The sequence below is a fragment of the Berkeleyomyces rouxiae genome (genome assembly GCF_048999995.1).
Source record: "Berkeleyomyces rouxiae strain 22BRR77 chromosome Unknown BrBRR77_ptg000008l, whole genome shotgun sequence".
Lineage (NCBI taxonomy): Eukaryota > Fungi > Ascomycota > Sordariomycetes > Microascales > Ceratocystidaceae > Berkeleyomyces > Berkeleyomyces rouxiae.
The window spans coordinates 565,900-580,992 of NW_027396498.1; the positions used below are offsets into that span (position 1 = coordinate 565,900).

Here is a 15,093-nt window from a genome sequence, read left to right on the forward strand (position 1 = left end):
AACTGGATTGTCGAACGCCTATAAAGCAGAGCCAGTTCCCCCATCTTTAGTTTAGATTTTCTTCTTCCTTTTCTTTCTTTTCTTCCCTATGTTAAAGATAATAAACAGCATTTGGTCATAACTATGAGATTCTCTCATACTTAGTGAAACCCGTCACAAGAAAGGTTGAACTGCAAAGAAAGCAAGAACAGAATGGTATAAAGAAGAAGAAGAAGGTAAGCAAGTGCATGTGATTGTTAAGCTTGGAGAACAAGAGTAAACCTGATCAACTCAGGGCAGGAGACGACGATATTTATGTTGTCGGCGCTCCTGACAAAACTCTGTCTTCCCAAGCTAGAAACAATCAACATCTAACTACGAACAAAAAATAAGTCTCGTGTAAACAAGACGTAACAGGTTCGTAACAATCGAACCAGATAACAACCCCCACCTAAGCACGCAATGGCAATTGCAACAAGAAAACTCCGCAGCAGCAGAACAACGTCTATCAGAGCACCCGTGCTCAGCACATCCCACGACAACCTCATATCCGTTGATCAACTCACGATCTACACAGACCAACCTGTGCCATAAGCGCATCTTCATAGGTCGCCGACCTTCGGCGTTGTGGAAAAGAAGAGTGGGGTAGGTCTCATGCATAACCCTTAGCATGAGCAGTGTCAGGATAGCTATTCATGACAGTAGGGCACTGCTGGGACAATAGCGCCGCCGACGTTGACGTTTTTGCCGACACACTTGTCGTAGTCAGCCTGGGTCAGGGCCTCGACGACCACCGAGCCAGCCTGCTTACCCTTGGCAGGGACCACAAGCCAGCGCAGCGAGTCGGAGATCTTGACGCCGTTGAAGTCCGCCATGTCCTTGGGCAGCTCCTTGAGACTGTCGAAACCGTCTTCAATCGGCACACCGTGGATGACAAAGCAGAGCTTTGACGACTTGTGTGTTCTGGAGCCGGGAGATGTGGCGCGCGTGAACTCGCAGGCGCCAAAGCAGGACAGCTCCTTGACCACGCGCTGCAGATTGGAGGTCATCAATTTGACGGCCTCACTGTCCACAGCGTGCAGCAAGATGTTGCCCGCCTTGGTGCGCTGGACCGCAGACACTGCAGTCTTGCCAAGAAGGCGGTTCACCGCGTCGCGCACGCGTCGCTGGGGCAGCGCGCTGGCTCTCGACTCGGGTGTGGTGACAATAACGACGGCCGTTTTCTCGCGAGGGGCAGTCGTGGTGGTCGTGGTGGTGGTCGTGTTGGGGGCGGGGGTCGTGGTTTTGTTGGCAGCCTTCTTCTGGGCGCGCTTGGCGACTACGGTCCACGTGTCGGGGGACTCAGTGGGCGCGTCGGCATCAGCCATAGCCGTGTCCGGGGCGGGAGGCGAGACGGCGTCATCGGTAGTAGTAGTGGCGGTCGAGGTGGTGGTCGAGGTAGTGGTGTCGGGTGTGCTGGACTGGTCGCCAGCGGTGTCGATGACCATAGCATCAGCCTGGTCAGTGGCGGCGGTTGTGGCGGTTGCGGCGGTCGCAGCATTTTTTTTGGCCTTTTTGCCGCGGCGTCTGCGCTTATTGGCCTTAGGCGCAGGGGTGGCGTTTTTTTTGCTGGCACAGGGCTCACTGCCCAGGACAGAAGGCGCGGCTGGCACCTCAGGTGTCTGTGTCGCAGCCTCGCTGTACGCAGCCACGGCTGCAGCCTCGTGTGCTGGCTTGGGGCGGGCAGCCTTTGAGACTTCCATCTCAACCAGCGTTTTGTGGTCGTGGCGCGACATTACGACGAGCCCGCACTCGTTGCCAAACTGGCGCAGGATGCGCATCAGCTGGGCCTCGGAGGCTGACTCCTTGAGTCGTTCTAGAACAAGGAAGACCTCGTTCATGATGGCGGCGTTCTGCTCGTCGCGCCGGCGCTTGCGCTCCAACATGAGAGCAATCTCTCGGGCGCGCTTCGCCGGAATGGTCTGGTCGTTGTTGTTGTTGTTGGTGTTGTTGGTGTTGTTGGTGTCGTTCTCATCGCGCTGAGCCTGGCTGAACACGAACAGGTTCCCATCCAGTGCATTAGGCGTCGGCGTTGTCGCGTCCGAGTCGCGCGAGTCGGGTGTCGAGGGAATCTCAACCACCGGCGCATCTTCAACACCTGCATCGACTTTCATCGATGAGGTGACGGGCGCATGCTGCGACGGTGAACGCAGCAGCTCGTCGTCGTCGGAACGCGGTTCCTGGCTCGCCATCTGGGCAAAACTCAGCCCCAGGCGCGTCGTGCGGCGCGTTTCATCGCGCGCGGTCGGTTTCTTGTCTATTTTGTTCGATGCACTGCTCGAACTCGTCTTGGAATCAATAGAGCTGTTGCTCAGAGTCGTTTTGGTGAGTTTTTCTGTCGATTTGGCCATTTTTGCAAAAGTTTTTTTTGGAAAGGCTGATTATTCCACGGACAGCGTTGATTCAGAGTACACATGATTCACACGTTACTGGCCACCCGGGACGAGACGGCACGCTTGCCATTCTATCACGCGACTTCTTCTGGCCCGGTATTTCGAGAGATGTACGTCGCTTCTGTGCGAACTGCGACGTGTGCGGAAGATCCAAAGTTTGGCGAGAACGGAAGAAAGGACTACTGCGACCACTGCCGATACCGGAAAGACCACATTCAGAGCTGGGAATCGATTTCATGACTGAACTGCCGGCACGGAAGCCCGGCGACCCGAGATACCTGATGGTGATTGTCGACAGATTGACAGGAGCTGTGACCCTTGAAGCGATGACAACAATGACCGCGACACATTGCGCCGAGAGATTCTTGCAATGTCACTGGAAGTATCACGGCTTCCCACACGCCCTCACGTCAGACAGAGGAACCAACTGGACGAGCGAATTTTGGAGCAGCCTATGTCGTTTAACCAGCATCGAGAGAAGACTATCCACGGGATTCCATCCCCAGACAGACGGAGCCACGGAACGGATGAACCAGGAAGTGTTGGCGTACATGAGAGCGTTCGTTACCTATTCCCAGTACGACTGGCCGGAACTGTTGCCTGCCGCAATGTTAGCCATCAACAACCGCAATACGTCCATGGGGGTGAGCCCGTTTTTCCTCACCCACGGCTACCATGTGGACACGATCGAGCAAGTCCAACCGGAAGAGTCGCCGAAGACACTGGAACAGCAAGACGCCGAGAGATTCGTTGAGAGATTCCGTGAAGGCTGGGAGTTGGCACAAGCCGCCATGGCGTCACGACAGCAAGAAATGGAGAATCAGGCCAACAAGTCACGCAGCAGCCAAGAGCGTTTCGAAGTAGGCGACCTAGTGTGGCTCAAGCTATGTTAGGGTCTGGGAGACCCGGGTCAAGGCTTTGCCTGATTGTCCGAGTCGAAGCCGGTGTGGCTTGAGCAACGGTGGTTCGAGTGTCGGTGGTCCGAGTCCGCAAAGGCCCGACTACTGACGGTCCGAATACAAGTGGCCCAACCGGCCTTGATCCAAACGCCCGATGACTCACCACGTTTGGGTCAATCAGGTAGGCCTCAGTTGTTCTACCCAGGCAGTATAAAGAGCTGCTGCTCTCTCCTAGTTTTAGTTAGTTCTTTCTTCTTCTCTCCATCGCAATATATCTGTTTCTGCCCTTCTACGTCCTTTTACGACTTGGCCCCTTACATCATATTGCGATCTTCTTTTTCGCTACAGCCCTACAGTTCTACAGTTCTACAGTTCTTTACAGCCACAGGTACAGATACAGCTTTTACAGATTGCATTGCCCCTACAGTTCTCAACAGTCTTATCGTTTATTTTCCCCAAACCCGTTATCAATCTTCATCACACATTATTTTTTACTGTTACACAAACTCTCAACATGAGTGGCCGCACCACCGACGACATGCGGGCCGCTTACGCAAGCTCCCCTGTCCCCAGTGTCGACAGCACTGAGGACAAATATGCTCAACGGTTCGCCAAGCTGGAGAGCAAGTTTGCCAAGATGCTGGCTATGCTGGAGAACCAGAGCGAAGCCGCCCAGCAGGCAGCCGCCCAAACCCAAGCCTCCCAAGCAGCGCTTGCTACCGCCACCGCTGCTGCTGCCGCCGCCGCCTCAGCGGCTGGTAACGAGAATGGTCGCGCAAAACTGCGCTACAAGATTCCCTCGCTGAGTTCCACCGAGCCCGAGGAATTTGACGCCTGGTTCGACCAGGTCCTGGAAATATGGCACTGCGAGCGTGGCCATGTGGCCGACCGAGACTTCATCGTCTCGATCTATGCCCAGGCCGAGGGTTTGGCCCGCAGCCGCATGCGGTCAATCAAGACCCGACTAACAGACGACGGCCCCGTTTCCTGCGACCGGTTCCTTCAAGAGCTGCAGGGAGCGTTTGAGGACAAAGTTGCCGTAGATAAGGCACAAGACCAGCTCTCGCGGTTAAAGCAGAGAGGCAGAAGGATCGAGGTCCATCTGCAGGAGTTTGAGGACCTGCTGACCCGCGCCAAAGCTCTGGACGCGGCGGACTCACAGAAGATTAGGTGGCTGAATATTACGGATAGGGCCCGAAGAAAGGATTAGGGTTCCGGGTACAGCCAACGACTCGGGACAATGATAGGTTCCTGAGGTGGACAGTCGGGCCTGTGGAGGAAGACGTCAGTTAGACAGAGTGCTAAGACGTATGGTCGGTTGAGATGAAGAGGCAACACACAACTTAGATGGCTATTCTGAGAATAGAGCGGCACAAAGAGGAAGGAGGAGGAACAATCACACACTTCAAAGAAGAAGAAAGGTTGAACTGCAAAGAAAGCAAGAACAGAATGGTATAAAGAAGAAGAAGAAGGTAAGCAAGTGCATGTGATTGTTAAGCTTGGAGAACAAGAGTAAACCTGATCAACTCAGGGCAGGAGACGACGATATTTATGTTGTCGGCGCTCCTGACAAAACTCTGTCTTCCCAAGCTAGAAACAATCAACATCTAACTATGAACAAAAGATAAGTCTCGTGTAAACAAGACGTAACAGGTTCGTAACAATCGAACCAGATAACAACCCCCACCTAAGCACGCAATGGCAATTGCAACAAGAAAACTCCGCAGCAGCAGAACAACGTCTATCAGAGCACCCGTGCTCAGCACATCCCACGACAACCTCATATCCGTTGATCAACTCACGATCTACACAGACCAACCTGTGCCATAAGCGCATCTTCATAGGTCGCCGACCTTCGGCGTTGTGGAAAAGAAGAGTGGGGTAGGTCTCATGCATAACCCTTAGCATGAGCAGTGTCAGGATGGCTATTCATGACACTGAAGGACAGCCTCGACACGCCCATTCGGGAATACGTGGCGAACTCGTTCCCTCCCCGGGTCTTCTCAGAGTACTTAGACCGGGTCGTGTTAGCTGCCGAGGAACTGCGGCAGCGTAAGCTCGATGCCGAGTCGACTTCTGGCCGCCGCTCCGGTTATTACCCGTCCGCCCCCGCTGCCCACCGCCATCCCGACGCCATGGACTGGGAACGAACCCGTCGCGTTGCCCCCCAGCCTACTCGTGCGCCTGCTGCCCGCCGCACTGCCCGCTGGGCGAGTGAAGAGGAACGAGAGAGACGTCGTCGCGCTGGCCTCTGCATCCGCTGTGGCGCCTCAGGTCACTTTGTACGGGAATGCCCCTACGATGTGCCTCCCAACCGGAACGCGCCTCCTGCCCGTGTCCGCGGTGTACACGTGCCCACGCCGCCGCAGCTAGACGATGACCTGGATGCCGATTTCGGTGTCGTACAGTTGCCCACTGCTCAGTCGGAAAACTGAGACCCTCCGGTGACAGTCGCCCCCGGAGGGGTAAGAACAAGAAGGGAACGTCCCCTTTGCTTGTGAGAGGCTCCTTATCTGTTGACGTTGTAATCAACGGCTCTCACAACTCAGTAGCTTTAGTCGATACCGGAAATACAGTCTCCTTGATCATATCCCAGGCCCTCGTGAAACGATTGAAACTACCTTGTTCTGCGCTGCAAACTTCCCTTTCCCTAAAACCTTTTAATGACCAACCTTCTTCTGTGGCCACTCAGGCTGCCCGCTTCGAGCTGGATCTCGGCGGCCTCCGGGAAGAAGTCCTTGCCCTTGTCGTACCCGACATTTATGATGACGAACTTCTTATTGGATACCCGTGGCTGAGCCACCACAACGCCCTAATAGACTGCAACCGGCACCGTTTGGTGCTCCCCCACTTCTCCGTCCCTCGCTCTGTTTCGACCATTCGGAACTTGGACACCCCTACGGAATTGAAAGCTGCACGTGTCAGCAAGATCTTGCACCAGGACTTGAAGGTCTTTGCTGCGAGCATACAGGATATCAACAAAGCATTGGAAAAGTTGGCCCGAGAGAACGAGCCTGTTACAGATGACTGGAAGGAAAAGGTTCCCAGTTGGATAGACCCACAGAATGTTGTTGCTTTTGACCCAGAAGCACTCTACACGCGCCGCCTCCCGCCGCTGCGTCCCGGGATGAACCACGAGATTCATCTAACTGTCCCTGACTCGGAAGCTCCCTGGGGACCACTGTACAGCCTTTCCCACGATGAGTTGATAGTACTGCGCCAAACGTTACTGAACCTACTGAACAAGAAGTTCATTCGAATGAGTAGTTCCACTGCTGCTGCCCCCATCCTGTTCGTCAAGAAACCTGGCGATGGACTTAGATTCTGCGTGGACTACCGTCTGTTGAACAAGCTGATGTCGCTGTGGTGCAGTGGTATAGCACCTGGCAAGGCTTTTCGGTTAGCTACCGAGAAGTCGTAGGTTCGATTCCTACCAGTGACGCCAATTTTCTACGAGCAGTCAACCTTGACTGGGGCACTTGGGGTTAGTGCTGCTCGTTGGAAATTCATACCAAAAGCTATTCATGTATTTCCTTTCTGTCATAACTTGGGGATTATATTTGTGGGATCTTAGATGTAACTGCCTCCCTGCCAGGGGTTTGGAGTATATTATGTGTAGTAGCTAGCTTGTTTGAGATTCCGTTAAACCTTGATTCGTGTATAGTATTAATATACACCTCGCCATAACCCTGTCAGGTTCCATGCGAGTAATGAATAAAAAAAAAAAAAAAAAAAAAGTCAGGACTATAGCCGTGGGACAACGTGAACGGGGACGTCTCTGTTGAAGCCGCTGGGGCTGCGTTCAGGGCAAACTCCACAATTGGCAGGCAGTCTAGCCAGTCTGAGCGGTCGTGTAGGAGTTTGGCCATCTTTGTCTTCACCTCAGCATTTGTCCTCTCAGTGGCCCCGTTGGTCTGTGGGTGGTAAGCGGTGGACAGACGACGATCGATCTTGAGGGTGGTACAGAGTCGTTTCCAGAACATGTTGGCAAATTGGCGGTCAGAAGCAATGCTGTTAGGAAGACCATGGCGAGGGTAGTAGACTTCCAAGAAACGGCTGGCAAGATACTCGATATCCAGGCTGCGGCAGGCTATAAGGATGACACCCTTGGACAGATGGTCCACCACCGTCATGACGTGCTTGTAGACTTTTCCTTCCTTCTTGCACGGCGGGAGAGGGCCAATCAGATCTATGCCAATGTCACGCCAGATGCGGTCAGGTACCGGAAGGGGCTTCAGGAGACCTTGCTTGAGCTGGCGCATGACGTTCGTGCTACCGCAGATTTCGCAGTTGCGGCAGAACCGTTTGACATCCGCTGTGTAGTGCGGCCAGAAGTAAGTCTTGGAAACTTCCTGACACATGATTCTTTGGCCGGGGTGGACTAGTGTCACGGAATCGTGAATCTCTTGTAGCAAGGCTGTCCTCAGAGGTTCCCACTGGGGTACCCACAATCTTGATCTGTATCGCAGTCGACCTTCGGAGTCCAATGAGCATTCGGACAGTGACACTCGCCAATTAGTCTTCAAGCTGTCTGGCCATTTGGGCGCCTGAGAGGCAACCACTGCGCATGCTGCCGCATAGTCAGAGTCGGCTGACAATGCTTGTTCCCACAGTGTACTGAGGGCTTCCTTACGGAACGGGGATGGCAGTGTAACGCGAGCAGATCTGACTTTCAGGGCACCGTCGGGCAAACACTGGAGGAGCTGTTGGTTGCGAGCTTGTAGGCGGGGATCATCGGGACCTGAAGGCATGTGAAGACGGGAGAGAGCATCGGGCAGTGGGGACAGTTTCCCGGGACGGTGTTCCAGTGTTAGGTCAAACTCGCTTAGCAGGTTAGCCCAACGAGCTTGCCTCTCTGTTAACTGTTGCGCAGAGGTAAAATGCAACAAGTTCTTGTGGTCTGTTAACACTCGGATGGGTCCCTGGGCGCCACGTAACTCTCCTCTCCACTCTTTCAGGGCTCGGACAATTGCCAACATTTCTTTGTCATGGATCTCATAGTTGGACTCGGCAGGAGACAGCTTCTGGCTGATGTAGGCACATGGAAACAGGCCATCTGGATGCTGCTGCAATAGGACAGCTCCAGTGCTGTAGCCTGAAGAGTCAGCTTCGACAGTTGTTGGCAGAGAGTGGTCGAAGAGGCGCAAGACGGGCGAAGCACAGAAGAGATCTTTGAGTGACGAGAAGGCAGCTTGGCATTCTGGAGACCAGACGAAGGGAACTAGGTGACCAGTCAGTGAAGTGAGAGGGACGGCTACTTCGGCAAAGTTCTTGATGAACGGGCGGTAAAAATTGGCAAATCCTAGGAAGCCACGGAGCTCTTTCTTGGAACTGGGTACGGGCCAGTCTTTCACTGCTTGCACCTTGGCAGGATCCATTGTTGCTTTTCCAGGCTTGATGATGTAGCCCAGGTACTTGACTTCTTGTACACCGAACTCGCACTTGTCGATGTCAACCGTCAGTCCGGCCTTCACGAGCTTGGCTAGGACGTGGTTAACTTGTTCCTTGTGCTCGTCGAGGGAGCCATCGGTGTACACTAGGATGTCATCAACGTAAGCAGAACAAAACAGGTCGAGGTACTCTTGCAATACGGAATTCAGGAAGCGTTGGAATTGGGCAGGAGCATTGGACAAACCAAACGGCATCACGTTCCATTCAAAGGAGCCCAGGCGCGTACGGAAAGCGGTCTTCCATTCGTGGCCTGGCTCGATACGGATATTATGGAACGCTGCAACGACGTCAAGCTTAGTGAACCACTTTGAACGGCTGATTTGGCGTAGTGTTTCCTTGAAGTTGGGTAACGGGTATCTATCCTTCTTCATCAGCTTGTTCAACAGACGGTAGTCCACGCAGAATCTAAGTCCACCGCCAGGTTTCTTGACGAACAGGATGGGGGCAGCAGCAGTGGAACTACTCATTCGAATGAACTTCTTGTTCAGTAGGTTCAGTAACGTTTGGCGCAGTACTATCAACTCATCGTGGGAAAGGCTGTACAGTGGTCCCCAGGGAGCTTCCGAGTCAGGGACAGTTAGATGAATCTCGTGGTTCATCCCGGGACGCAGCGGCGGGAGGCGGCGCGTGTAGAGTGCTTCTGGGTCAAAAGCAACAACATTCTGTGGGTCTATCCAACTGGGAACCTTTTCCTTCCAGTCATCTGTAACAGGCTCGTTCTCTCGGGCCAACTTTTCCAATGCTTTGTTGATATCCTGTATGCTCGCAGCAAAGACCTTCAAGTCCTGGTGCAAGATCTTGCTGACACGTGCAGCTTTCAATTCCGTAGGGGTGTCCAAGTTCCGAATGGTCGAAACAGAGCGAGGGACGGAGAAGTGGGGGAGCACCAAACGGTGCCGGTTGCAGTCTATTAGGGCGTTGTGGTGGCTCAGCCACGGGTATCCAATAAGAAGTTCGTCATCATAAATGTCGGGTACGACAAGGGCAAGGACTTCTTCCCGGAGGCCGCCGAGATCCAGCTCGAAGCGGGCAGCCTGAGTGGCCACAGAAGAAGGTTGGTCATTAAAAGGTTTTAGGGAAAGGGAAGTTTGCAGCGCAGAACAAGGTAGTTTCAATCGTTTCACGAGGGCCTGGGATATGATCAAGGAGACTGTATTTCCGGTATCGACTAAAGCTACTGAGTTGTGAGAGCCGTTGATTACAACGTCAACAGATAAGGAGCCTCTCACAAGCAAAGGGGACGTTCCCTTCTTGTTCTTACCCCTCCGGGGGCGACTGTCACCGGAGGGTCTCAGTTTTCCGACTGAGCAGTGGGCAACTGTACGACACCGAAATCGGCATCCAGGTCATCGTCTAGCTGCGGCGGCGTGGGCACGTGTACACCGCGGACACGGGCAGGAGGCGCGTTCCGGTTGGGAGGCACATCGTAGGGGCATTCCCGTACAAAGTGACCTGAGGCGCCACAGCGGATGCAGAGGCCAGCGCGACGACGTCTCTCTCGTTCCTCTTCACTCGCCCAGCGGGCAGTGCGGCGGGCAGCAGGCGCACGAGTAGGCTGGGGGGCAACGCGACGGGTTCGTTCCCAGTCCATGGCGTCGGGATGGCGGTGGGCAGCGGGGGCGGACGGGTAATAACCGGAGCGGCGGCCAGAAGTCGACTCGGCATCGAGCTTACGCTGCCGCAGTTCCTCGGCAGCTAACACGACCCGGTCTAAGTACTCTGAGAAGACCCGGGGAGGGAACGAGTTCGCCACGTATTCCCGAATGGGCGTGTCGAGGCTGTCCTTCAGTGTCATGAATAGCCATCCTGACACTGCTCATGCTAAGGGTTATGCATGAGACCTACCCCACTCTTCTTTTCCACAACGCCGAAGGTCGGCGACCTATGAAGATGCGCTTATGGCACAGGTTGGTCTGTGTAGATCGTGAGTTGATCAACGGATATGAGGTTGTCGTGGGATGTGCTGAGCACGGGTGCTCTGATAGACGTTGTTCTGCTGCTGCGGAGTTTTCTTGTTGCAATTGCCATTGCGTGCTTAGGTGGGGGTTGTTATCTGGTTCGATTGTTACGAACCTGTTACGTCTTGTTTACACGAGACTTATCTTTTGTTCATAGTTAGATGTTGATTGTTTCTAGCTTGGGAAGACAGAGTTTTGTCAGGAGCGCCGACAACATAAATATCGTCGTCTCCTGCCCTGAGTTGATCAGGTTTACTCTTGTTCTCCAAGCTTAACAATCACATGCACTTGCTTACCTTCTTCTTCTTCTTTATACCATTCTGTTCTTGCTTTCTTTGCAGTTCAACCTTTCTTCTTCTTTGAAGTGTGTGATTGTTCCTCCTCCTTCCTCTTTGTGCCGCTCTATTCTCAGAATAGCCATCTAAGTTGTGTGTTGCCTCTTCATCTCAACCGACCATACGTCTTAGCACTCTGTCTAACTGACGTCTTCCTCCACAGGCCCGACTGTCCACCTCAGGAACCTATCATTGTCCCGAGTCGTTGGCTGTACCCGGAACCCTAATCCTTTCTTCGGGCCCTATCCGTAATATTCAGCCACCTAATCTTCTGTGAGTCCGCCGCGTCCAGAGCTTTGGCGCGGGTCAGCAGGTCCTCAAACTCCTGCAGATGGACCTCGATCCTTCTGCCTCTCTGCTTTAACCGCGAGAGCTGGTCTTGTGCCTTATCTACGGCAACTTTGTCCTCAAACGCTCCCTGCAGCTCTTGAAGGAACCGGTCGCAGGAAACGGGGCCGTCGTCTGTTAGTCGGGTCTTGATTGACCGCATGCGGCTGCGGGCCAAACCCTCGGCCTGGGCATAGATCGAGACGATGAAGTCTCGGTCGGCCACATGGCCACGCTCGCAGTGCCATATTTCCAGGACCTGGTCGAACCAGGCGTCAAATTCCTCGGGCTCGGTGGAACTCAGCGAGGGAATCTTGTAGCGCAGTTTTGCGCGACCATTCTCGTTACCAGCCGCTGAGGCGGCGGCGGCAGCAGCAGCGGTGGCGGTAGCAAGCGCTGCTTGGGAGGCTTGGGTTTGGGCGGCTGCCTGCTGGGCGGCTTCGCTCTGGTTCTCCAGCATAGCCAGCATCTTGGCAAACTTGCTCTCCAGCTTGGCGAACCGTTGAGCATATTTGTCCTCAGTGCTGTCGACACTGGGGACAGGGGAGCTTGCGTAAGCGGCCCGCATGTCGTCGGTGGTGCGGCCACTCATGTTGAGAGTTTGTGTAACAGTAAAAAATAATGTGTGATGAAGATTGATAACGGGTTTGGGGAAAATAAACGATAAGACTGTTGAGAACTGTAGGGGCAATGCAATCTGTAAAAGCTGTATCTGTACCTGTGGCTGTAAAGAACTGTAGAACTGTAGAACTGTAGGGCTGTAGCGAAAAAGAAGATCGCAATATGATGTAAGGGGCCAAGTCGTAAAAGGACGTAGAAGGGCAGAAACAGATATATTGCGATGGAGAGAAGAAGAAAGAACTAACTAAAACTAGGAGAGAGCAGCAGCTCTTTATACTGCCTGGGTAGAACAACTGAGGCCTACCTGATTGACCCAAACGTGGTGAGTCATCGGGCGTTCGGATCAAGGCCGGTTGGGCCACTTGTATTCGGACCGTCAGTAGTCGGGCCTTTGCGGACTCGGACCACCGACACTCGAACCACCGTTGCTCAAGCCACATCGGCTTCAACTCGGGCAATCAGGCAAAGCCTTGACCCGGGTCTCCCAGACCCTAACAGTGGGGACAAAGTTCAGTGGACAGTTCTGGCGCAGATGGCCAGTCTGGCGGCAGCGGAAGCAGGCGCGGTTGCGGCGGAGGCGCTCGCGCTCCTCGTCGGTCAGGGGCTGAAGGGCCGTGGCAGTGACAGTGGGAGTCCAATCCATAGCATCGGGGTGACGAGCAGCAGCCGACGGGGGAACGGAGGAAACAAAAGGGCCAGCAGGAGCAGGGGAAACAGGGTGGGCAGCGTACGGAGAGTAGGTCGTGTTATCAGTGAAAGCGGAGTAGTGGCCGCGGCGGGGACGAGGTAGGAATTGCTCAGCCTTGGAAGCGACGTTTTGCATGCAGTTGGTAAATTCAGGGTACGTCGCGGGGACGTTGACATAGACCATCGCTTGTCGGAGGGCAGGCGCCATGGCGGTTTGCAACTTCGAAATGCGGTTGCGGTCGCCAATGATGTTGGCGTCCTGGAGGACTTTTTCGAAGCGGGGCAGGAACAAGGCGAAGGGTTCAGAGGGTCCCTGGCGCATGTTGTCCAGGTGGAAGAGAGCACGGTCAGCAGCAAAGGGGTCGATGAATATGGAGTCCAAGTACTCCAGGAACTGGTGGGGCCCGGTGTCGTTCAGCAAGCCCTGCTCGAAGTACGCCACGACGAGGTTCTGGGCTTCTACCGTCATACGCGCAAAAAGGTACGCGTATTGCTTGCGGTGGTCACCGATTGACTCGCTGTCCAGTGCAAGCTTGGAGCGGGCACTCAGGGCCCAGACGCGGTAGGCAGAGCGTTGGCCGGAAAACAAGGCGATATCCGGGAGGGCACGCTTCCTCGGTTCGAGGTTTCTTTCCGTAGTTGCAACGGGCACGGGAGCAGCGGGGACAGCAGTGGGGACAGGGGACGCAGGGACGACGGCGGGAGCGGAAGTAGCGGTGGCAGCACGGGCAAAAGCTTGGAGATCGGCGATGGCCTGATCTCGTTTTTGTTGGCCACTGTTGAACTCGTCGCGCAATTGTTGTTGCGCGTGGTCGTGCTTCTCGTTGAGCTGCTGGATGGCTTGCAGCAGATCTTGAAGCGACGGGGCCGCCGGGGCTGGAACAGGGACAGTAGGATCGGACATGGCTGTCGGAGGAGGCTCAGAGTCGAAGAAGACGGTGTTGTTGGAAGTGGTGTCAGAGTCGGGGTCGGTGGTAGGTGCACAGTAGGGCATGTGACGGTGGAACAAAAGAGGAACAGAGAGAAACGATGTACAGGTGGCGGGTGGTAACGAGGAAAAGGTACGAAGACAGGGTAAAAGAAACGAGGACAGTGTAAACAAGGGTAGATCTGTTTCTATTGTAAGGCTTTACGGTCTAAAGGAGAACGCTTTTAGAACAGCAGAAATAAATTAAGAAACAGATAAAGAGAAAAGACTAATGTACAAGAAAACGGGCGGAAACAACACTATCTATATACGCGCGGTAGAGGTATGACGCGTACCCTTGACAACGACGGTGTGCACACGGGTTTGGCAGGCGGTGAGTAACGGCGGTGTGCAAGGCGGTGTGGACGGCGGTGTAAACGGCGGTGAGGGCGGAGCCTGAGCCTACCTCGATCCATAGATCGTTACACGGTCAATCAAGACCCGACTAACAGACGACGGCCCCGTTTCCTGCGACCAGTTCCTTCAAGAGCTGCAGAGAGCGTTTGAGGACAAAGTTGCCGTAGATAAGGCACAAGACCAGCTCTCACGGTTAAAGCAGAGAGGCAGAAGGATCGAGGTCCATCTGCAGGAGTTTGAGGACCTACTGACCCGCGCCAAAGCTCTGGACGCGGCGGACTCACAGAAGATTAGGTGGCTGAAGGACAGCCTCGACACGCCCATTCGGGAATACGTGGCGAACTCGTTCCCTCCCCGGGTCTTCTCAGAGTACTTAGACCGGGTCGTGTTAGCTGCCGAGGAACTGCGGCAGCGTAAGCTCGATGCCGAGTCGACTTCTGGCCGCCGCTCCGGTTATTACCCGTCCGCCCCCGCTGCCCACCGCCATCCCGACGCCATGGACTGGGAACGAACCCGTCGCGTTGCCCCCCAGCCTACCCGTGCGCCTGCTGCCCGCCGCACTGCCCGCTGGGCGAGTGAAGAGGAACGAGAGAGACGTCGTCGCGCTGGCCTCTGCATCCGCTGTGGCGCCTCAGGTCACTTTGTACGGGAATGCCCCTACGATGTGCCTCCCAACCGGAACGCGCCTCCTGCCCGTGTCCGCGGTGTACACGTGCCCACGCCGCCGCAGCTAGACGATGACCTGGATGCCGATTTCGGTGTCGTACAGTTGCCCACTGCTCAGTCGGAAAACTGAGACCCTCCGGTGACAGTCGCCCCCGGAGGGGTAAGAACAAGAAGGGAACGTCCCCTTTGCTTGTGAGAGGCTCCTTATCTGTTGACGTTGTAATCAACGGCTCTCACAACTCAGTAGCTTTAGTCGACACCGGAAATACAGTCTCCTTGATCATATCCCAGGCCCTCGTGAAACGATTGAAACTACCTTGTTCTGCGCTGCAAACTTCCCTTTCCCTAAAACCTTGTGACGGGTTGTCTAAGTACGGAGAAAACTCATAGTTAGGTCCAATGCTGTTTATTATC

General features: G+C 54.5%; 8 protein-coding genes across 8 annotated transcripts; 4 read left to right on the top strand and 4 right to left on the bottom strand.

Annotated features, from left to right (window-relative positions):
* Nucleotides 1-668: 668 nt before the first annotated feature.
* BROUX77_006304 (uncharacterized protein) lies at nucleotides 669-2,369 on the bottom strand (the record flags this gene model as incomplete). The annotated part of the gene is made up of 1 exon (XM_073751274.1): nucleotides 669-2,369. The coding sequence occupies one exon, from the start codon at nucleotides 2,367-2,369 to the stop codon at nucleotides 669-671; it is 1,701 nt and encodes a 566-aa protein (XP_073603373.1).
* A 650-nt stretch (nucleotides 2,370-3,019) lies between these two features.
* Nucleotides 3,020-3,304, top strand: BROUX77_006305 (uncharacterized protein; the record flags this gene model as incomplete). The annotated part of the gene is made up of 1 exon (XM_073751275.1): nucleotides 3,020-3,304. One exon carries the CDS (start codon nucleotides 3,020-3,022, stop codon nucleotides 3,302-3,304), a length of 285 nt encoding a protein of 94 aa, XP_073603374.1.
* Nucleotides 3,305-3,824: 520 nt separating this feature from the next.
* Nucleotides 3,825-4,520, top strand: BROUX77_006306 (uncharacterized protein; the record flags this gene model as incomplete). Its single annotated transcript, XM_073751277.1, has 1 exon — nucleotides 3,825-4,520. One exon carries the CDS (start codon nucleotides 3,825-3,827, stop codon nucleotides 4,518-4,520), a length of 696 nt encoding a protein of 231 aa, XP_073603375.1.
* A 721-nt stretch (nucleotides 4,521-5,241) lies between these two features.
* Nucleotides 5,242-6,731, top strand: BROUX77_006307 (uncharacterized protein; the record flags this gene model as incomplete). Its single annotated transcript, XM_073751278.1, has 2 exons — nucleotides 5,242-5,709; nucleotides 6,003-6,731. 2 exons carry the CDS (start codon nucleotides 5,242-5,244, stop codon nucleotides 6,729-6,731), a joined length of 1,197 nt encoding a protein of 398 aa, XP_073603376.1.
* Nucleotides 6,732-6,760: 29 nt separating this feature from the next.
* On the bottom strand, nucleotides 6,761-10,556 carry BROUX77_006308 (uncharacterized protein; the record flags this gene model as incomplete). Its single annotated transcript, XM_073751279.1, has 3 exons — nucleotides 6,761-6,780; nucleotides 7,056-9,795; nucleotides 10,089-10,556. The coding sequence occupies 3 exons, from the start codon at nucleotides 10,554-10,556 to the stop codon at nucleotides 6,761-6,763; spliced, it is 3,228 nt and encodes a 1,075-aa protein (XP_073603377.1).
* Nucleotides 10,557-11,277: 721 nt separating this feature from the next.
* BROUX77_006309 (uncharacterized protein) lies at nucleotides 11,278-12,333 on the bottom strand (the record flags this gene model as incomplete). Its single annotated transcript, XM_073751280.1, has 2 exons — nucleotides 11,278-12,060; nucleotides 12,307-12,333. 2 exons carry the CDS (start codon nucleotides 12,331-12,333, stop codon nucleotides 11,278-11,280), a joined length of 810 nt encoding a protein of 269 aa, XP_073603378.1.
* A 114-nt stretch (nucleotides 12,334-12,447) lies between these two features.
* BROUX77_006310 (uncharacterized protein) lies at nucleotides 12,448-13,683 on the bottom strand (the record flags this gene model as incomplete). Its single annotated transcript, XM_073751281.1, has 1 exon — nucleotides 12,448-13,683. One exon carries the CDS (start codon nucleotides 13,681-13,683, stop codon nucleotides 12,448-12,450), a length of 1,236 nt encoding a protein of 411 aa, XP_073603379.1.
* Nucleotides 13,684-13,941: 258 nt separating this feature from the next.
* On the top strand, nucleotides 13,942-14,809 carry BROUX77_006311 (uncharacterized protein; the record flags this gene model as incomplete). The annotated part of the gene is made up of 2 exons (XM_073751282.1): nucleotides 13,942-13,990; nucleotides 14,109-14,809. The coding sequence occupies 2 exons, from the start codon at nucleotides 13,942-13,944 to the stop codon at nucleotides 14,807-14,809; spliced, it is 750 nt and encodes a 249-aa protein (XP_073603380.1).
* Between the last annotated feature and the right edge of the window lie 284 nt (nucleotides 14,810-15,093).